The 22,617-nt window shown below is 32.2% G+C and overlaps 2 protein-coding genes across 11 annotated transcripts in view; both read left to right on the forward strand.

Annotated features, from left to right (window-relative positions):
- LOC124438161 (serine/threonine-protein kinase/endoribonuclease IRE2-like) overlaps positions 1-21,997 on the forward strand; it is a 33,750-nt gene extending 11,753 nt beyond the window's left edge. For 2 of the 10 annotated variants that reach the window (XM_046988164.1, XM_046988163.1), the window contains 16 exons: positions 1,757-1,777; positions 2,739-2,819; positions 3,919-3,975; positions 4,056-4,130; positions 4,236-4,289; positions 6,762-6,782; positions 7,745-7,825; positions 9,080-9,160; positions 10,414-10,494; positions 11,746-11,826; positions 13,080-13,160; positions 14,396-14,470; positions 14,576-14,629; positions 18,169-18,249; positions 19,982-20,694; positions 21,076-21,997. In XM_046988164.1, coding sequence (XP_046844120.1) covers positions 1,757-1,777; positions 2,739-2,819; positions 3,919-3,975; positions 4,056-4,130; positions 4,236-4,289; positions 6,762-6,782; positions 7,745-7,825; positions 9,080-9,160; positions 10,414-10,494; positions 11,746-11,826; positions 13,080-13,160; positions 14,396-14,470; positions 14,576-14,629; positions 18,169-18,249; positions 19,982-20,694; positions 21,076-21,696 — 2,258 coding nt within the window. In that variant the 3' untranslated portion in view covers positions 21,697-21,997. Of the gene's footprint in view, positions 1-1,756; positions 1,778-2,738; positions 2,820-3,918; positions 3,976-4,055; positions 4,131-4,235; positions 4,290-6,761; positions 6,783-7,744; positions 7,826-9,079; positions 9,161-10,413; positions 10,495-11,745; positions 11,827-13,079; positions 13,161-14,395; positions 14,471-14,575; positions 14,630-17,049; positions 17,298-18,168; positions 18,250-19,981; positions 20,695-21,075 lie in introns of those variants that run through there. The other 8 variants (XM_046988171.1, XM_046988165.1, XM_046988166.1 and 5 more) reach the window with 8 other exon arrangements.
- Positions 1-22,617, forward strand: part of LOC124438153 — a 281,486-nt gene that overhangs the window by 184,275 nt on the left and 74,594 nt on the right. The window lies entirely within an intron of this gene.

Below are 22,617 nucleotides of genomic sequence, written 5' to 3' on the forward strand. Positions count from 1 at the left end.
GGAGTAAACGTCAGGTTAGCCGTATTTGTTATCTGGTTCTTACTTCGTTGTATTGTGTGTACAATCTGAATAGCTTCTTTTTTGAGCTAAAGTAATTGGTTTGAACTTTTGAACTTCGTTATATTAAGATGTAAATTGCAGATGTAAATTGTTTAGGTTAGTGCAAATCTGAGAAAGACTGTTGGTGTTAAATTTTGAATGACGTTTTGACAACCTTATATAGCTGTTATCTTCATAGAGAAGTGAGGAAGAAATTTCAGGCAAGCAGTTTAGTTGTCTGGATCTGTAATTGTATTGTGAGTTTTTGTCGTGGAATATATGACAACATGTAGAAAATAAGATTCCTGAACTTCATGAGAGAAGATTCAAAATGTCAACAGTGTAAGTTAGAGCTGCATCAAAAGAGAAATTTTGGCAAGAAAAACTATAAATGGGTTGTGCTAACCTTTCACTGAGGGGTGCTCAACCCACAGAAGGTTCTATACTTCTATTGGGCAAAATGATGAGATGCAGAAATCCATGAACGCTTTCATTTCATGTATCATTTTTTATTATTATCAGATTTATTAGCATTTACACGAACATTTTCTTTTCACTTGATTCTCAATATCACTGCGGCAGAGTAAAGAATGTGGTTGTGGTACCAGGTACCAAGTAGCAAGTACTGGGTAACATGTAGCGGGGTGATACCAGAGAAGACTGGTACTATTTAGCAGTATAATATAATACCGGATAAACGCTTTATCAAAAAGGCGTATTGAACTTGTTGTGGTAAAAAAAACGGCGATTCAATGAAGAAACTTAACGAATTTAATTGTAAATCTTAAAAGTTATATTGTCCGAAGCTTTTACCGTTTTTGACAAAAAAATATTCATGTGTTTATGTTGTTTTGTATAACATTGGAAGCATTGCGAATTGAAATTTGTGTTTGCATGCATGAAAAGCTGAATATACTGACAGAATATTCTGATATTTTGTCTTCGATACGTTGCTTCCTCCATTTGTGCACACGTAATTTTCCTCCTTTGACGATAAACACAACAAAATACTTTCTTGGCTTCCTTTCAAAATCAACGCAAAATGCAGGAGGAATTTACTACTTTAAAGCAAGAACATTTGGAATACCAAAAACACTAGAAAAAATGTTAGGGTTTTCCAAGAAAGAAAAGTAAAAAGCAAGCAATGCAACAACTGCTACTTCTTTTTTTTCTTACCGCAAAAGTGGTAATTCCACGGAATTCTCAAAGCGAACCTGCAAATATTTATTTTCATTGCGCAATTAATCACAATGTGTGGCAAAGACACAATGCTACTTCTATGGGCGGCTGTATTCAATTCTTCTTAAATTAGGCACATCTTAGATAGCAATTGGTCATGCAATATTTTGTGATTAGCTCGGTTACAACAACAGGTTTATTTGTCCCTAAAAAGAAGTAAAAAGAATCATTCACACATGACACTGATTGAAAATATACTGGTCTTGATTTTCACTCTTTAAATATCACTGAGTTTTCAAAGTAGATGTATACGACTGATATTCAAATTGACAACTGATGTATGAATTGACGTTGTTTTGGGATGGATTTGTGTGGTTGTTAATTCCCGTTTGCTGTTATTATCAACTGTCTTCGAGCAAAGTCAATTCATTTAAGAGGCTTTTCGTCTCTATTTAGTCACAATTTTAAAAAATAAGATATTGAATTTGAAGTGTAATTCTTAAATGTGATAATAATGTGATTTTTTTATACATTGCAGATAGTAACGATGATGATGAAGGTTAGTTTATCATGTAGTATAATACTTACAAATGTTTATAAATAACGCATTAATGACAATAGTTTTTATCGCCGTCAAGTTATTTATGTACCGACAGATCTATTTAAGCATTTATCTTCTCCAGGTGTCTCAATTCTCAGGTTTTCTTTTGAAGATGGCATATTTGTTCTCTTTCAAGTTACTTAGCATTCCAATTCTTTTTTTCCTTCGGTTTGTTGCTATAAACTCTTTCCTCGGCCACTTATTTCAACACGTTATTACTGCGAAAGATTTGTCAATTCTACCTCTTTTTAATTCTATGGTATTTCTACCGAACATCTCTCTTTTTTCATCTACACCATCAACATCACTTTTATTGTTTTCCTTTCTATTCAGCCTTCTCTCCATTCTTCCCGAGATTCACATCACAAGTGCCTCTATCTTTCTCATATCCTTCCTTCGCTTTTCATGACAATGATCCAAAAAAGATACTGCAAACACTAAACAACTGTTTTGATGATTCAATTTTTCTATTTTCTACGTATACCTTTTGTGAGTACTTTCCTTTTGTTGAAAGCTGATTTTGCCATATCTCTTTTCATTTTTATCTCTTGTAATTATCTGTTATCAAGGAACCCAAATAACAAATATGTTTTACAGGCGTAATTCTTCATTCAAAACTATATCAAGATTGCCACCAAATTGTTTGGAAACTGCAGTAACTTTTGTCGTCTTTATATTTATGCTCATACCATATTCTCATGATACACCACCCAATCTATCTAAGATATTCTGCATAATTTTTTTCGTCATAAATGCGTGTTAATATCCGTAAGAAACAATTAATTTCAAAAGAACTTGATCTTGCAAAACATGTATAATGAATATTATTATGTCATCATCGAGTTAGCTGCGCCCCTTAAGAAAGCTGTGTATTGTATTATATTATCATTTGGTAATGTTTTTTTTTGCATTGTTCCAGCTTCAAAAATAACAGAAACTTCTGAAAGTCATATGAATGACAATCGCGGTTTTGAAGACAGCGATGTAATATCTTCATCAGGTAACAAAATTTTTATTTTTCAGAAAAATCATTCTTCAATGTCGTTCTGTTTCCTGCTCATCTCTCAGCTCATACTTACAATGTAAATTTTACATTAAAGTGTATAAGAGTGATCATTGAAGAAAAACAGTTACGCAATGCGTACATGTAACAGCCTTTCTTCAACACAATTCAAATGACTCATATTTGACGAACAAACAATGTATGAGACATTTATATAAGATTTATAAAAGCCTCTTTAAGAAGTGAAAGATTATAATTTTACAACTATAATAATAATTGTGTAAATAATTGTCAAACAAAACTTACGCAAGGTATTGAAAATCTCGCACAGTGGGCTGGCCAAAAACACAAAATAGTGAATTATCAATAAATACCACAAATTTATACAATGAATTCTTCATTGCTAGGGCATTTATACTCTAGCAAAAGATGGTTTCGGTAGTGTGACACCCTGTATAATTGTACTGCACAGAAATAAATATCACGTATCATATAGCGTCGTTCTAGCTATTATTTACTTCATGGGATACAACAATATCATGACTTTTGCATGGCTTTACAGAAGTTTATCATAATTTAGCCATTCATATTCACGCACGTTTGTCGTCATACTAAGCATTGGAGCGTAAGTTTAAAATGTCATTATCCTAAGGCATAGCCTGAGTTCGTGTAACCCATACAGTCTCTTTTTGCGTTCCTAAATATATGACCAAAACATGGATGTCTTTTAAAGTACAATTCTTAAAGTTTTCAGCGACTAAAAATCAAACACCTCTCTTTAAGCTTTAGAATAAGTTTTAAAAAAACCACTGATGACTGTTAGAAAAAAGTTAGCCGCATCATGAGCATGACAAGCCAGTCTGTGATTATGTTTTATAGTTAGATTGAATTGCTTAGGTACTTATTAAAATGCATTTTCAAGCAGTTACTTTGCTGTGTGTCAATGTAATTATACTGTTTTTTTTTTATATTTAGTTTGTTGTGCAATAGAAGAGAGTGCATTTTATTTCATTGTGAATCCACAGCTCTATCCGCAGCTATTGGTGCTAACTATTTTATGACTCCTGTCAACTTTGAAATCTAATTTATGTTTTAGTTTCCCATAATGATGAACTTGAAAAAGTAGACCAATCTTCATCTTCTAGTACAATAAGTAATACGACTTGTTGATATTTATTAATGGAACTTGGAACTCTTTTCTTTGCACTAATGTTCTTGTCTTATTCTCTTCAGAGCAACATACAAAACGAGGGGGTGTTTTTCCAAATATCACGTCTTTAGAAAGTGATGACGAAAGTAAAATGAGAGGTAATGAAGTGAGAAAATATTGTGGAATAGCTCACCAAATATTACCTTAATCTTGCTGCATGTGATGTTTTGTAATTATGTTATCATATAATTGCATTGTTACAGCATTTGAAGATGTTAACGTTGCCAAAAGTGCTGTGCCTTCTAAATCGGAAGCTGGTAAGTAACAGTCTTTTCTTTACTTCCTAGCCTCATATTATCAACGTAAATTATACATGTAATTCTACATTTTACATACACAATTACTAGTTTCTTTACTGAATTTCTAAAATACAACATTACTACTAAACTTTTCAAATTTTAAGAGGTGAGCTAAAACTTTTGCATAGTACTGTACTGCATATTTACATAAGATCGTTACACCTGAATATTTGCATAAGATCGTTAAAAGGATGCGAAGGCAATGTGGGCAGCAAAAAATTAAAATGCATGCCAAAAAATGTTCTTTATGAAAATGCTCTTTGTGACTTAGATAATGGTGTGAGCTGTTAAAAAAATCACAAGCGTTGTTTTCAAAATGTCAGCGTTTTGACAGATTGCTATTTTTATCCGAAACCTTCAGAATAAAAAATTCTTATCATTGAATGAATTATTTAATTGTGTTGTGCTCAGCAAATATCAATTATTCATTACATTGACGGCAAATAGATTATTTAATTTACACTCCTGAAACTGAAAACGATTGATGCGTTGGCGTTATATTTTGTATCTCCCTACCACTTGGTTTACTTAAGCAAAACTAAAATAATCTGTGTTTGCTCTTCCACAAGTCTCCGACTTTTTATCTAATGAAAAGAAATGCGCAATTGATCAGTTAACTGCCACGTGTAAATTTAACATAACGTTGTTTTTAAGATATATTTTTTTAATACTGCAATATAAAAGAATCGACATCGTAAAGGTCGGTATAGTCATGCAAAAACTAGTAGTAATAATGTTTATATGGTTGTTTAAGTCTGCTTATGTTCAATGTATTTAAAAAGCGTTACCTTCAAACTCCGGTTTTTCTCTCTCAGCTTGTTTACCCGTGCAAAATTCAAACAGTGGCTGTAGATTCTCCATGCGTGAAACGTAGTCGTATTATGAACATTAATGCCCAGCTTATTGCAATAATATAAATTGCCATTGTAGTCAGAAATATGAAAAGAGAGAATTTTATTGACGTTTCATCGCAGCGCTCGACATCTTTAGAATGGTAGTATAAGTATGGAATAAGATTATAAAAAGGATATAAGTATTTACAATGTATGAATAAATTAAGTAGTAAAAGAGGGATTAACCAATCACAGGAAGAATCTTGTATTCTTATATCATCATTCTAAAGATGTTGAGGGGTCTTCAACCCACAGCAGGTTCTATACTTCTATTAGAAAAATGATGCGATGCAGAAATCCATGAACGCTTTCATTTCATGTATCATTTTTTATTATTATCAGATTTATTAGCATTTACACGAACATTTTCTTTTCACTTGATTCTCAATATCACTGCGGCAGAGTAAAGAATGTGGTTGTGGTACCAGGTACCAAGTAGCAAGTACTGGGTAACATGTAGCGGGGTGATACCAGAGAAGACTGGTACTATTTAGCAGTATAATATAATACCGGATAAACGCTTTATCAAAAAGGCGTATTGAACTTGTTGTGGTAAAAAAAACGGCGATTCAATGAAGAAACTTAACGAATTTAATTGTAAATCTTAAAAGTTTTATTGTCCGAAGCTTTCACCGTTTTTAACAAAAAAATATTCTTTTGTTTATGTTGTTTTGTATAACATTGGAAGCATTGCGAATTGAAATTTGTGTTTGCATGCATGAAAAGCTGAATATACTGACAGAATATTCTGATATTTTGTCTTCGATACGTTGCTTCCTCCATTTGTGCACACGTAATTTTCCTCCTTTGACGATAAACACAACAAAATACTTTCTTGGCTTCCTTTCAAAATCAAAGCAAAATGCAGGAGGAATTTACTACTTTAAAGCAAGAACATTTGGAATACCAAAAACACTAGAAAAAATGTTAGGGTTTTCCAAGAAAGAAAAGTAAAAAGCAAGCAATGCAACAACTGCTACTTCTTTTTTTTCTTACCGCAAAAGTGGTAATTCCACGGAATTCTCAAAGCGAACCTGCAAATATTTATTTTCATTGCGCAATTAATCACAATGTGTGGCAAAGACACAATGCTACTTCTATGGGCGGCTGTATTCAATTCTTCTTAAATTAGGCACATCTTAGATAGCAATTGGTCATGCAATATTTTGTGATTAGCTCGGTTACAACAACAGGTTTATTTGTCCCTAAAAAGAAGTAAAAAGAGTCATTCACACATGACACTGATTGAAAATATACTGGTCTTGATTTTCACTCTTTAAATATCACTGAGTTTTCAAAGTAGATGTATACGACTGATATTCAAATTGACAACTGATGTATGAATTGACGTTGTTTTGGGATGGATTTGTGTGGTTGTTAATTCCCGTTTGCTGTTATTATCAACTGTCTTCGAGCAAAGTCAATTCATTTAAGAGGCTTTTCGTCTCTATTTAGTCACAATTTTAAAAAATAAGATATTGAATTTGAAGTGTAATTCTTAAATGTGATAATAATGTGATTTTTTTATACATTGCAGATAGTAACGATGATGATGAAGGTTAGTTTATCATGTAGTATAATACTTACAAATGTTTATAAATAACGCATTAATGACAATAGTTTTTATCGCCGTCAAGTTATTTATGTACCGACAGATCTATTTAAGCATTTATCTTCTCCAGGTGTCTCAATTCTCAGGTTTTCTTTTGAAGATGGCATATTTGTTCTCTTTCAAGTTACTTAGCATTCCAATTCTTTTTGTTTCCTTCGGTTTGTTGCTATAAACTCTTTCCTCGGCCACTTATTTCAACACGTTATTACTGCGAAAGATTTGTCAATTCTACCTCTTTTTAATTCTATGGTATTTCTACCGAACATCTCTCTTTTTTCATCTACACCATCAACATCACTTTTATTGTTTTCCTTTCTATTCAGCCTTCTCTCCATTCTTCCCGAGATTCACATCACAAGTGCCTCTATCTTTCTCATATACTTCCTTCGCTTTTCATGACTATGATCCAAAAAAATACTACAAACACTAAACAACTGTTTTGAAGATTCAATTTTTCTATTTTCTACGTATACCTTTTGTGAGTACTTTCCTTTTGTTGAAAGCTGATTTTGCCATATCTCTTTTCATTTTTATCTCTTGTAATTATCTGTTATCAAGGAACCCAAATAACAAATATGTCTTACAGGCGTAATTCTTCATTCAAAACTATATCAAGATTGCCACCAAATTGTTTGGAAACTGCAGTAACTTTTGTCGTCTTTATATTTATGCTCATACCATATTCTTCTGATACATCACCCAGTCTATCTAAGATATTCTGCATAATTTTTTTCGTCATAAATGCGTGTTATTATCCGTAAGAAACAATTAATTTCAAACGAACTTGATCTTGCAAAACATGTATAGTGAATATTATTATGTCATCATCGAGTTAGCTACGCCCCTTAAGAAAGCTGTGTATTGTATTATATTATCATTTGGTAATGTTTTTTTTTGCATTGTTTTAGCTTCAAAAATAACAGAAACTTTTGTAGGTCATACGAATGATAATCACGCTTTTGAAATCGGCGATGCAATGCCTTCATCAGGTAACAAAATTTTTATTTTTCAGAAAAATCATTCTTCATTGTCGTTCTGTTTCCTGCTCATCTCTCAGCTCATACTTACAATGTAAATTTTACAGTAAAGTCTATAAGAGTGATCATTGAAGAAAAACAGGTACGCAATGCGTACATGTAACAGCCTTTCTTCAACACAATTCAAATGATTCATATTTGACGAACATAAAATGTATGAGACATTTATATAAGATTTATAAAAGCCTCTTTAAGAAGTGAAAGATTATAATTTTACAACTATAATAATAATTTTGTAAATAATTGTCAAACACAACTTACGCAAGGTATTGAAAATCTCACACAGTGGGCTGGCCAAAAACACAAAATAGTGAATTCTCAATAAATACCACAAATTTCTACAATGAATTCTTCTTCCCAGCTACTATGCATTGGTCATTCACAAACCTCCAGTGGCATATAACCAGCCAACAACTTTGTTGATGCTGTGTAAAATTTAATGTCTTCACTCACTGTAAATCAATAATTTTCTCAAGAAATGAATAATAATGTTGTAAAATTTACATAGGATGAACAAATTTGCGGGCTAGCTACGCCACTGCAAACCTATAATGTCTTTCTGTAAATTCATTTCCTCTTAATTTGACTCTTTCATCAACACCATGCAATGCTTCTACCATCATCATCCTTTCAGCATAAACAGAAAACAACCTCTGCTCATTCTCTTCCTTCTTCAAAACCGCCACTTTGGCGTCAGAGTATGAAATGATTCTTGTGATACATGGGAATGCTGAATGCTGTCAGTTTATTTTTTTCAGAGTATCTCCAACTGGTATGCTCCGGTCGGTAAAATTTTCTTTGACAAAGGCTTAGAACTGCTCCTTTCCAACCTTTTACGTCATTAAGGGTGTTGATATTATCATCACTCATTAATTTCTTAGTGTAAATACAGTTGTAGCTACTCGCCTTCAATAAATGGACCTCCTAATAAGTCAAAGGACGATATCATTTTTTAAAAGTGTCAAAATGTGAATCAGGATTTAAAAAACAACAGAGTAGCCAGCTCAATAATTTGGGGAGGAGAGCTTGTATTCATAAATGCGTGTTATCATCCGTAAGAAATAAATAATTTCAAAAGAACTTGATGTAGCAAAACATGTATAATGAATATTATTATGTCATCATCGAGTTAGCTACGCCACTGAATAAAGCTGTGTATTGTATTATATTATCATTTGTTAATGTTATTTATTTGCATTGTTCCAGATTCGAAAAAAAGGGAACCTTCTGTATGTCAGTTGAATGATAACGACAGTTTGGAAGACAGTGATGCAATGCCTTCATCAGGTAAAAAATATTTATTTTTCAGAAAAATCATTCTTCAATGTCGTTCTGTTTCCTGCTCATCTCTCAGCTCATATTTACAATGTAAATTTTACATTAAAGTCTATAAGAGTGATCATTGAAGAAAAACAGTTACACAATGCGTATATGTAACAGCCTTTCTTCAACACAATTCAAATGATTCATATTTGACGAACATAAAATGAATGAGACATTTATATAAGATTTATAAAAGCCTCTTTAAGAAGTGAAAGATTATAATTTTACAACTATAATAATAATTTTGTAAATAATTGTCAAACTCAACTTACGCCAGGTATTGAAAATCTCACACAGTAGGCTGGCCAAAAACACAAAATAGTGAATTCTCAATAAATACCACAAATTTCTACAATGAATTCTTCTTCCCAGCTACTATGCATTGGTCATTCACAAACCTCCAGTGGCATATAACCAGCCAACAACTTTGTTGATGCTATGTAAAATTTAATGTCTTCACTCACTGTAAATCAATAATTTTCTCAAGAAATGAATAATAATGTTGTAAAATTTACATAGGATGAACAAATTTGCGGGCTAGCTACGCCACTGCAAACCTATAATGTCTTTCTGTAAATTCATTTCCTCTTAATTTGACTCTTTCATCAACACCATGCAATGCTTCTACCATCATCATCCTTTCAGCATAAACAGAAAACAACCTCTGCTCATTCTCTTCCTTCTTCAAAACCGCCACTTTGGCGTCAGAGTATGAAATGATTCTTGTGATACATGGGAATGCTGAATGCTGTCAGTTTATTTTTTTCAGAGTATCTCCAACTGGTATGCTCCGGTCGGTAAAATTTTCTTTGACAAAGGCTTAGAACTGCTCCTTTCCAACCTTTTACGTCATTAAGGGTGTTGATATTATCATCACTCATTAATTTCTTAGTGTAAATACAGTTGTAGCTACTCGCCTTCAATAAATGGACCTCCTAATAAGTCAAAGGACGATATCATTTTTTAAAAGTGTCAAAATGTGAATCAGGATTTAAAAAACAACAGAGTAGCCAGCTCAATAATTTGGGGAGGAGAGCTTGTATTCATAAATGCGTGTTATCATCCGTAAGAAATAAATAATTTCAAAAGAACTTGATGTAGCAAAACATGTATAATGAATATTATTATGTCATCATCGAGTTAGCTACGCCACTGAATAAAGCTGTGTATTGTATTATATTATCATTTGTTAATGTTATTTATTTGCATTGTTCCAGATTCGAAAAAAAGGGAACCTTCTGTATGTCAGTTGAATGATAACGACAGTTTGGAAGACAGTGATGCAATGCCTTCATCAGGTAAAAAATATTTATTTTTCAGAAAAATCATTCTTCAATGTCGTTCTGTTTCCTGCTCATCTCTCAGCTCATATTTACAATGTAAATTTTACATTAAAGTCTATAAGAGTGATCATTGAAGAAAAACAGTTACAATGCGTATATGTAACAGCCTTTCTTCAACACAATTCAAATGATTCATATTTGACGAACATAAAATGAATGAGACATTTATATAAGATTTATAAAAGCCTCTTTAAGAAGTGAAAGATTATAATTTTACAACTATAATAATAATTTTGTAAATAATTGTCAAACTCAACTTACGCCAGGTATTGAAAATCTCACACAGTAGGCTGGCCAAAAACACAAAATAGTGAATTCTCAATAAATACCACAAATTTCTACAATGAATTCTTCTTCCCAGCTACTATGCATTGGTCATTCACAAACCTCCAGTGGCATATAACCAGCCAACAACTTTGTTGATGCTATGTAAATTTTAATGTGTTCACTCACTGTAAATCAATAATTTTCTCAAGAAATGAATAATAATGTTGTAAAATTTACATAGGATGAACAAATTTGCGGGCTAGCTACGCCACTGCAAACCTATAATGTCTTTCTGTAAATTCATTTCCTCTTAATTTGACTCTTTCATCAACACCATGCATTGCTTCTACCATCATCATCCTTTCAGCATAAACAGAAAACAACCTCTGCTCATTCTCTTCCTTCTTCAAAACCGCCACTTTGGCGTCAGAGTATGAAATGATTCTTGTGATACATGGGAATGCTGAATGCTGTCAGTTTATTTTTTTCAGAGTATCTCCAACTGGTATGCTCCGGTCGGTAAAATTTTCTTTGACAAAGGCTTAGAACTGCTCCTTTCCAACCTTTTACGTCATTAAGGGTGTTGATATTATCATCACTCATTAATTTCTTAGTGTAAATACAGTTGTAGCTACTCGCCTTCAATAAATGGACCTCCCAATAAGTCAAAGAACGATATCATTTTTTAAAAGTGTGAAAATGTGAATCAGGATTTAAAAAACAACAGAGTAGCCAGCTCAATAATTTGGGGAGGAGAGCTTGTATTCATAAATGCGTGTTATCATCCGTAAGAAATAAATAATTTCAAAAGAACTTGATGTAGCAAAACATGTATAATGAATATTATTATGTCATCATCGAGTTAGCTACGCCACTGAAGAAAGCTGTGAATTGTATTATATTATCATTTGTTAATGTTATATATTTGCATTGTTCCAGCTTCGAAAATGGCAGAAACTTCTGTAGGTCAATTGAAGGATAACGACAGTTTGGAAGACAGTGATGCAATGCCTTTATCAGGTAACAAAATTGTTATTTTTCTGAAAAATCATTCTTCATTGTCGTTCTGTTTCCTGCTTGTCTCTCAGCTCATATTTACAATGTAAATTTTACATTAAAGTGTATAAGAGTGATCATTGAAGAAAAAATGTTACGCAATGCGTACATGTAACAGCCTTTCTTCAACACAATTCAAATGATTCATATTTGACGAACATAAAATGTATGAGACATTTATATAAGATTTATAAAAGCCTCTTTAAGAAGTGAAAGATTATAATTTTACAACTATAATAATAATTTTGTAAATAATTGTCAAACACAACTTACGCAAGGTAATGAAAATCTCACACAGTGGGCTGGCCAAAAACACAAAATAGTGAATTCTCAATAAATACCACAAATTTCTACAATGAATTCTTCTTCCCAGCTACTATGCATTGGTCATTCACAAACCTCCAGTGGCATATAACCAGCCAACAACTTTGTTGATGCTATGTAAATTTTAATGTGTTCACTCACTGTAAATCAATAATTTTCTCAAGAAATGAATAATAATGTTGTAAAATTTACATAGGATGAACAAATTTGTGGGCTAGCTACGCCACTGCAAACCTATAATGTCTTTCTGTAAATTCATTTCCTCTTAATTTGACTCTTTCATCAACACCATGCAATGCTTCTACCATCATCATCCTTTCAGCATAAACAGAAAACAACCTCTGCTCATTCTCTTCCTTCTTCAAAACCGCCACTTTGGCGTCAGAGTATGAAATGATTCTTGTGATACATGGGAATGCTGAATGCTGTCAGTTTATTTTTTTCAGAGTATCTCCAACTGGTATGCTCCGGTCGGTAAAATTTTCTTTGACAAAGGCTTAGAACTGCTCCTTTCCAACCTTTTACGTCATTAAGGGTGTTGATATTATCATCACTCATTAATTTCTTAGTGTAAATACAGTTGTAGCTACTCGCCTTCAATAAATGGACCTCCTAATAAGTCAAAGAACGATATCATTTTTTAAAAGTGTGAAAATGTGAATCAGGATTTAAAAAACAACAGAGTAGCCAGCTCAATAATTTGGGGAGGAGAGTTGTAATCATAAATGCGTGTTATCATCCGTAAGAAATAAATAATTTCAAAAGAACTTGATGTAGCAAAACATGTATAATGAATATTATTATGTCATCATCGAGTTAGCTACGCCACTGAAGAAAGCTGTGTATTGTATTATATAATCATTTGTTAATGTTATTTATTTGCATTGTTCCAGCTTCGAAAATGGCAGAAACTTCTGTAGGTCAATTGAAGGATAACGACAGTTTGGAAGACAGTGATGCAATGCCTTTATCAGGTAACAAAATTGTTATTTTTCAGAAAAATCATTCTTCATTGTCGTTCTGTTTCCTGCTTGTCTCTCAGCTCATATTTACAATGTAAATTTTACAGTAAAGTGTATAAGAGTGATCATTGAAGAAAAACAGGTACGCAATGCGTACATGTAACAGCCTTTCTTCAACACAATTCAAATGATTCATATTTGACGAACATAAAATGTATGAGACATTTATATAAGATTTATCAAAGCTTCTTTAAGAAGTGAAAGATTATAATTTTCCAACTATAATGATAATTTTGTAAATAATTGTCAAACACAACTTACGCCAGGTTTTGAAAATCTCACACAGTGGGCTGGCCAAAAACACAAAATAGTGAATTATCAATAAATACCACAAATTTATACAATGAATTCTTCATTGCCTAGGCATTTATACTCTAGCAAAAGATGGTTTCGGTAGTGTGACACCCTGTATAATTGTACTGCACAGAAATAAATATCACGTATCATATAGCGTCGTTCTAGCTATTATTTACTTCATGGGATACAACAATATCATGACTTTTGTATGGCTTTACAGCAGTTTATCATAATTTAGCCAGTCATATTCACGCACTTTTGTCGTCATACTAAACATTGGAGCGTATGTTTAAAATGTCATTATTCTAAGGCACAGCCTAAGTTCGTGTAATCCACACAGTCTCTTTTTGCGTTCCTAAATGTATGACCAAAACATGGATGTCTTTTAAAGTACAATTCTTAAAATTTTCAGCGACTAAAAATCAAACACCTCTCTTTAAACTTTAGAATAAGTTTTAAAAAAACCACTGATGATTGTTAAGAAAAAGTTAGCCACATCATAAGCATGACAAGCCAGTCTGTGATTATGTTTTATAGTTAGATTGAATTGCTTAGGTACTTTTTTAAAACGCATTTTCAAGCAGTTACTTTGCTGTGTTTCAATGTAATTATACAGGTTTTTTTATGTTTACTTTGTCTTGCAATAGAAGAAGGTGCATTTTATTTCATTGTGAATCCACAGCGCTATTCGCAGCTATTGGTGCTAACTATTTTATGACTCCTGTCAACTTTGAAATCTAATTTATGTTTTAGTTTCCCATAATGATTTACTTGAAAAAGTAGATCAATCTTCATCTTCTAGTACAATGAGTAGTATGACTTGTTGATATTTATTAATGGAACTTGAAACTCTGTTCTTTTCATTAATGTTCTTGTCTTATTCTCTTCAGAGCAACATACAAAACGAGGGGGTGTTTTTCCAAATATCACGTCTTTAGAAAGTGATGACGAAAGTAAAATGAGAGGTAATGAAGTGAGAAAATATTGTGGAATAGCTCACCAAATATTACCTTAATCTTGCTGCATGTGATGTTTTGTAATTATGTTATCATATAATTGCATTGTTACAGCATTTGAAGATGTTAACGTTGCCAAAAGTGCTGTGCCTTCTAAATCGGAAGCTGGTAAGTAACAGTCTTTTCTTTACTTCCCAGCCTCATATTATCAACGTAAATTATACATGTAATTCTACATTATACATACACAATTACTAGTTTCTTTACTGAATTTCTAAAATACAACATTACTACTAAATTTTTCACATTTTAAGAGGTGACCTAAAACTTTTGCATAGTACTGTACTGCATATTTACATAAGATCGTTACACCTGAATAATTGAATAAGATCGTTAAAAGGATGAGAAGGTGAAGTGGGCAGCAAAAAATTAAAATGCATGCCAAAAAAAGTTCTTTATGAAAATGCTCTTTGTGACTTAGATAATGGTGTGAGTCGTTAAAAAAATCACAAGCGTTGTTTTCAAAATGTCAGCGTTTTGACAGATTGCTATTTTTATCCGAAACCTTCAGAATAAAAAATTCTTACCATTGAATGAATTATTTTATTGTGTTGTGTTCAGCAAATATCAATTATTCATTACATTGACGGCAAATTGATTATTTAATTTACACTCCTGAAATTGAAAACGATTGATGCGTTGGCGTTATATTTTGTATTTCCCTACCACTTGGTTTACTTAAGCAAAATTAAAATAATCTGTGTTTGCTCTTCCACAAGTCTCCGACTTTTTATCTAATGAAAAGAAATGCGCAATTGATCAGTTAACTGCCACGTGTAAATTTAACATAACGTTGTTTTTAAGATATATTTTTTTAATACTGCAATAAAAAAGAATCGACATCGTAAAGGTCGGTATAGTCATGCAAAAACTAGTAGTAATAATGTTTATATGGTTGTTTATGTCTGCTTATGTTCAATGTATTTGAAAAGCGTTACCTTCAAACTCCAGTTTTTCTCTCTCAGCTTGTTTACCCATGCAAAATTCAAACAGTGGCTGTAGATTTTCCATGCGTGAAACGTAGTCGTATCATGAACATTAATGCCCAACTTATTACAATAATTTAAAATGCCATTGTAGTCAGAAATATGAAAAGAGGAAATTTTATCGACGTTTCATCGCAGCGCTCGATATCTTTAGAATGGTAGTATAAGTACGGAATAAGATTACAAAAAGATATAAGTATTTACAATGTATGAATAAATTAAGTAGTAAAAGAGGGATTAACCAATCACAGGAAGAATCTTGTATTCTTATATCATCATTCTAAAGATGTTGAGGGGTCTTCAACCCACAGCAGGTTCTATACTTCTATTCGAAAAATGATGCGATGCAGAAATCCATGAACGCTTTCATTTCATGTATCATTTTTTATTATTATCAGATTTATTAGCATTTACACGAACATTTTCTTTTCACTTGATTCTCAATACCACTGCGGCAGAGTCAAGAATGCGGGTGTGATATCAGGTACCAAGTAGCAAGTACTGGGTAACATGTGGCGGGGTAATGCCAGAGAAGACTGGTACTATTTAACAGTATAATATAATACGGATAAACGCTTTATCAAAAAGGCGTATTGAACTTGTTGTGGTAAAAAAAACGGCGATTCAATGAAGAAACTTAACGAATTTAATTGTATGTCTTAAAAGTTTTATTGTCCGAAGCTTTCACCGTTTTTAACAAAAAAATATTCTTTTGTTTATGTTGTTTTGTATAACATTGGAAGCATTGCAAATTGAAATTTGTGTTTGCATGCATAAAAAGCTGAATATACTGACTAAATATTCTGATATTTTGTCCTCGATACGTTGCTTCCTCCATTTGTGCACACGTAATTTTCTCCTTTGACGGTAAACACAACAAAATACTTTTTTAGCTTCCTTTCAAAATCAAAGCAAAATGCAGGAGGAATTTACTACTTGAAATCAAGAACATTTGGAATACCAAAAACACTAGAAAAAAAATGTTAGCGTTTTCCAAGAAAGAAAAGTAAAAAGCAAGCAATGCAACATCTGCTACTTCTTTTTTTTCTTACCGCAACAGTGGTCATTCTACGGAATTCTCAAAGCGAACCTTCAAATATTTATTTTCATTGCGCAAGCAATCACAATGTGTGGCAAAGACACAATGCTACTTCTATGGGCGGCTGTATTCAATTCTTCTTTAATTAGGCACATCTTAAATAGCAATTGGGCATGCAATATTTTCGCACAAAGATTAATTTATACGAATAAATTGCTATCTGGTACAAGGTACCCTCCACTCGATATTTGCTTTCTGATATCTGCTTTCCGATACCTGGTATCCGGTGCTTATGCTTTTGTTTTCCATCATACCAATCTTTTGCAAAGAGTGTCGAAACATCAGCTAAGGCTAGAACCAACAGTCTGCAACAACCTGAATTATCTACTTACGTCTACAAACATGTAATTGCATAACCTGGGTAAAAATTTGTAAATTTCAAATCATGAAAAATTGTGTGTTATAATGTTTGTTTTCATGTTCTTTATTTCTTCATAATGCAGAAAAGAAAGAAAGACGACGTCACAAAAGTCATGAACTTTACTTACGATAATGATTACTTTGTTTGTTTATGTCCGTTTACATTTTACTGTGTTGAAAAGAAACTAATTTTAAGCGTGTTTTCTGTTTCTATGCAGCCACATTTAAGAATAATAATTTCAAATATAACATGTCCTCTTTGTACTAACTATTAGTTTTTAATGTTGACATTTGGAAATTGACATATAAATGCTGAAAAATTTGTTTAAAACATTGTTGTTTGATACATCACCCAATCTATATGAGATACTCTGCATAATTTTTTCGTCCCAGCTACTATGTATTGGTCATCCACAAACCTCCAGTGGCATATAACCAGCCAACAACTTTGTTGATGCTATATAAATTTCAATTTATTCACTCACTGTAAATCAATAACTTTCTCAAGAAATGAATAATAATAATGGTGTAAAATTTATATAGGAGGAACAAATTTGCGGCCTAGCTACGCCACTGCAAGTCTATAATGTCTTTCTGTAAATTCATTTCCTCATAATTTGACTCTTTCATCAACACCATGAAATGCTTCTACTATCATCATCCTTTCAGCATAAACAGAAAACAACCTCTGCTCATTCTCTTACTTCTTCAAAACCGCCATTTTGGCGTCAGAGTATGAAATAATTCTTTTGATACATGGGAATGCTGAATGCTGTCAGTTTATTGTTTTTCAGAGTAGCTGCAACTGGTTTGCTCCGGTCGGTAAAACTTTCTTTGACAAAGGTTTAGAACTGCTCCTTTCCAACCTTTTTACATTATTAGTGGTTTTGATAATATCATCACACATTAATTTCTTAGTGTAAATACAATTGTAGCTACTCGCCTTCAATAAATGGGTCAAAATATGAATCAGGATTTATAAAACAGCGGAGTTGCCAGCTCAATAATTTGGGGAGGAGAGCTTGTATTCATAAATGCGTGTTATCATCCGTAAGAAATAAATAATTTCAAAAGAGCTTTATCTTACAAAACATGTATAGTGAATATTATTATGTCATTATCGAGTTAGCTACGCCACTGAGGAAAGCTGTGTATTGTGTTATATTATCATTTAGTAATGTTATTTACTTGCATTGTTCCAGCTTCGAAAATAAAGGAACCTTCTGTACGTCAGCCGAATGTTAATGACAGTTTGAAAGACAGCTATGCAATGCCTTCATCAGGTAACAAAATTTTTATTTTTTAGAAAAATCATTCTTCATTGCTATTTTTATCATTCTATCATTGCTATTTTTGACTACTTCCGTTATAATGGTGCAAAATAATAAATTTTAAAATGTTTACTCATTCCTATGCTGTCACCATTTTACGACGGTGAGATACTCAACTGTGAATAGAATGCAAAACATAAATATAAACTTTGTGCTAGGGATTAATGATGATTGTCTTAATGCAGAAAAGAGTGTGGAAGAAGGATACCTTTGTAAATGATTTTTTATATATCCCTTTTTATAAACCTGCAACATTCTTAATAAATCAAAGCGTTCTCAACTTTCACTGTGTTAAAACTAAATTATTTTTTGCTATTGCGCTTGCACACGACGATAATAAAATTGCTGTTTTCAAAATTGATTGTACAAACTATGTGCTTGTCTACAATAACCTTAAAAGTATAATGATAGCTATATAAAAATACTTTTATTTGTTTCCACATATTACATTATTACTCATGTGACGACCAATATCTTGACCAATGGATATTTTCCTCGTAATCAATGCAGAAACAAACATGTTATTGGTGAAGAGAAAAACCAATCAAAACTACTTTTTATAATGTAAAATTGTAATTTGTGGTTCTGTAATTTTTATATTTTCTTATATTTATAATCGGTGTGGTATTATGATGCGACCAAATCTTAAAATACGCCCATACATTAACATTGTTCATAGTTCATGATAAAGAGACCATTAAATTAATTTGTTGTGTTATAAATAAAACAAAATATGCTCTAGTTGCTTGTTACTATAACAATATAACATTTTAATATTATTTTATTATTTATTTTTCATAATGCAGAAGAGGGAAAACAACGTTCGGAAGGTTGCTATAACGAATTATTTTCAGTTTTGTAAAGGATTGTGATTAATTATTTTTACTGCTCTGAATTGCTCGAGTTGAAAAATGCTGTGTAAATTTTTTCAATTTTTAAAATTTTTTAATGACTATTAATTAAGAATGAAAAATTCTTTTCATTGCATGCATAAAAATGTCCGTGTCTGAATGTAAAGTGCAGCATGTCGTAAGCAACCATTTTAACTATTTCTTATTGTTCCCAGTTCAAACAATGTCAGTTATTGAAGGGATCATTGGTTTGTAAACATTTGTAGAGATCATTTAGTAAATTCAATTTATTTTAAGAGGATTTTTGGTCATAACATTCAGATACTAAATTTCATAATTTATGTTAATGTGAAAAGGATGTGTTTTTTATCCATTGCAGAATTGCTCAATCTAGGATAGCAGACCTAGCGTTTGTCAAAATGAATTATAGATGCTCAATTTTAAATTCAAAATATATTCAAACCAAAACTATTGGATTTGAATTTCAAAAAATTAAACTTTATCAATGGACTTGCCTCTATGTATTTGGAAATGAAAATATATCCAAGCATGAGCTGCAGCAATTTATTTTGACGTACCCTAGATCCGCCACTGGCTTTATTGAGTTAAAGGTTGGTATGGTCATGCAATGAACTAATCGTGGAACGTCGATTATTGCGCGTGAATTGTATGATAACCAACTCATTTCCACCGGAGTAAATGTTATTTCCATATCAAAATGAAAACATCCGTGTTTTCTCATCCAGAGAAAAACACAGCAATGTTATATGTTATGTGATATTACCAAAGCAAGTAAAACTGTGAATTGCAGAATTTATTTCTTCTCCTTTAAGTTCTAGAATTGTTGCGTCAACCATGGAAATGTTCTGATAAATCAATAATGCATCAGGAAAAGTTTAAAAAGATGGAGGAATATACACGCAAACATCCAGAAAAAGTTACACCGCTCAGTGGATTGCGTGTTATTTGTTCTGAAGAGTTTTTGCTTGGCAAGGGAAGTGATGGAACCCGTGTTTACCTTGCCCTGGGAAATGATGGTTATGGAAAAGCAGTAAAGCGAATACACAAAGATAGCGGCAAAGACTATGCAAATCGAGAAAAAGAAACTTTGAATGAGCTTAATGCAAAGCGATCAAATTATGTTGTGAATATTTGGCATTTAGAAGAGAACCTTGACGAAGAATATTTGTACATGATATTAGATTTGTGTGAAGAATCGTTAGAGGATTATGTGAAATCTTCTTCTTTGCAAGATCTTCAAAAAGTCGTTCCTAAAATTCTTATTCAGATCTTAAATGGTCTAGCTCACCTTCATAGCGGTGATCGTCCTATTCTTCATCGGGATTTGAGACCATCAAACGTTCTTCGAGATGTACAAGGAAATTTTTTAATTGCTGACTTTGGTATTAGTCATATTTTATGCAATGGAGCTGTGACACATCAAAGCATACAGAGAGGAGCTAAAAATTGGATAGCTCCAGAGTCATATAACGCATCAGATAATACATTTAATAAAGTTCGTTACAAAAAAGAGTCTGACATTATGGTAAGTTCTTTAAGTAGAACTAGAGGTCCAACTACAGCTCAATGTTTTATTTGCATTTAATTAAATATTGTATTTTGTAGTGATACTGATTTTACCTCAATTTTTTTCTTTACCTCGATTGTATCGTCATATAGTGTCAACCTATAAATTTATATAGAAATAAATTAATTTTTGATAAACGTGTTACAGTTATAATTGTATGTTCCTTATTTAGGTTGCTTTTGATACATTTATATGGCTACAATTCTATTTGGAGAACATTTTTTAGATTTTTTTAAGCTGCACATTTATTGTTGAGTTCTGCAAATCGCAAATAAATTTAATCTTTAATGTTTTAGTATCCACCACTGACTATTTATGACAATTTTTTATTGAAAATAGAATGCCGGAATGGTGGCTTATTATGTTGCAACAAAGGGAAAACATCCTTTTGGAGATGAACGGCATAGATTGGACAACATTTTGAAAGGAAACCCAGTTGGCTTGGACGAAATCAAGGATGCGACGTTCAAAGACCTTTTATCGTTGATGCTACAGCTAGAACCTAAAGACAGGCCATCTGCCAATGAGGCGTTAAAACATCCTTATCTACAATCAGACGAAGAGAAATTTAACATGCTGTGTGATATGGGGAAGCAACTGGAGGTGAAACATTCACAAGGTCAAAATTCTCCCACTTCAGACGTTCATACGCAGTTGCATGGTTCCACAGAATGGATGAAGCGTATGGATGATGAAGTCGTCAAAGATTTGATCAACTTTGATGTAAACGACAGTATAAGAACCCTTATGTACGAGTCTACATGGGCAGGATGCTTAATATTCTTACGAAACGTTGACCAACAATGGCAAAATAAACCTCTTCCTTATCTATCACAATATGTGAAGCAAGGCAATTATAAAGAGTACTTCCTGCAAGTTTTCCCGGAGCTTCCTCTTCTGGTGCACAAAGTCATTAGGTCTACTCACAAGAAAACTAAACCTGATCACAAGAATAATTAAGAACATCATGCATTTGTTCAGGATTTGTTTACACTATCTAATCATAAGTTTTATTGTCTCGCTTTTAAATTTAATGACTTTTCATTTAAACATTTTCTCATTTGATACTGAAGTCATATAATTAATTATGTAATATATACTGTGAAAAATTGTAATCTCTGCAAATGGATAGGATTACTTAAAAATGTATAATGGGACTTAAAATATTACTAATTCGAATGTATAGTCATGTAGTGGCAATGTATCCCTCGCAATACATGGCATTCATCTTGTTAAATGAATTAAAATTGTATGTTCGTCATTCGTATTTTGTTAAATATATACATGGTGCGACTCAAAATTATTTAGATTTTTGAGCGTTGGAGATTGACCTCATCGCAGAATACAGAGAGCAGTTAAGAATTGGGAAATTCCAGCATATGATCTATCCAGCATACAATCATCAATGTATCTTGCTACAAGAAACAGTCTGATGTTATGATAAGTGTTTGTTGTGGACATTTAAATGTAGTTGAATTCTGCAAATAGCAAATAAAATCATCTTTTGACGTTTCAGTATCCACCGCCACTAACCTTGTAACTTTTATGATGTTTTTTATTGATTTTAGAATGCAAGAATAGTAGCTTTTTACGTTGAAACAAATGGAAAACATCGTTTTGGACCTAAACGGTTTTTATTTTTTCGTAAATGTTTTCAGTATAAAAGCTAGTTGATATTGACAAATAGTCGAAGTCAATTATTTAAGTAACACTTTATGCAATGAAGTTTGTCAAATTTATTCACTGAAATACAGATCATGTTTCACTTCAATCCAAAGATTTGAGAAATTTTTTGACAAATCTTCCTTTTCCCTTTTGCTTTTGATTATTAACCATATCCAAGCTGTTTTCACACCTGCCACATTTCAACATCATATCAAA

This window comes from Xenia sp. Carnegie-2017, unplaced genomic scaffold (genome assembly GCF_021976095.1).
Source record: "Xenia sp. Carnegie-2017 unplaced genomic scaffold, XeniaSp_v1 HiC_scaffold_19, whole genome shotgun sequence".
NCBI lineage: Eukaryota > Metazoa > Cnidaria > Anthozoa > Malacalcyonacea > Xeniidae > Xenia > Xenia sp. Carnegie-2017.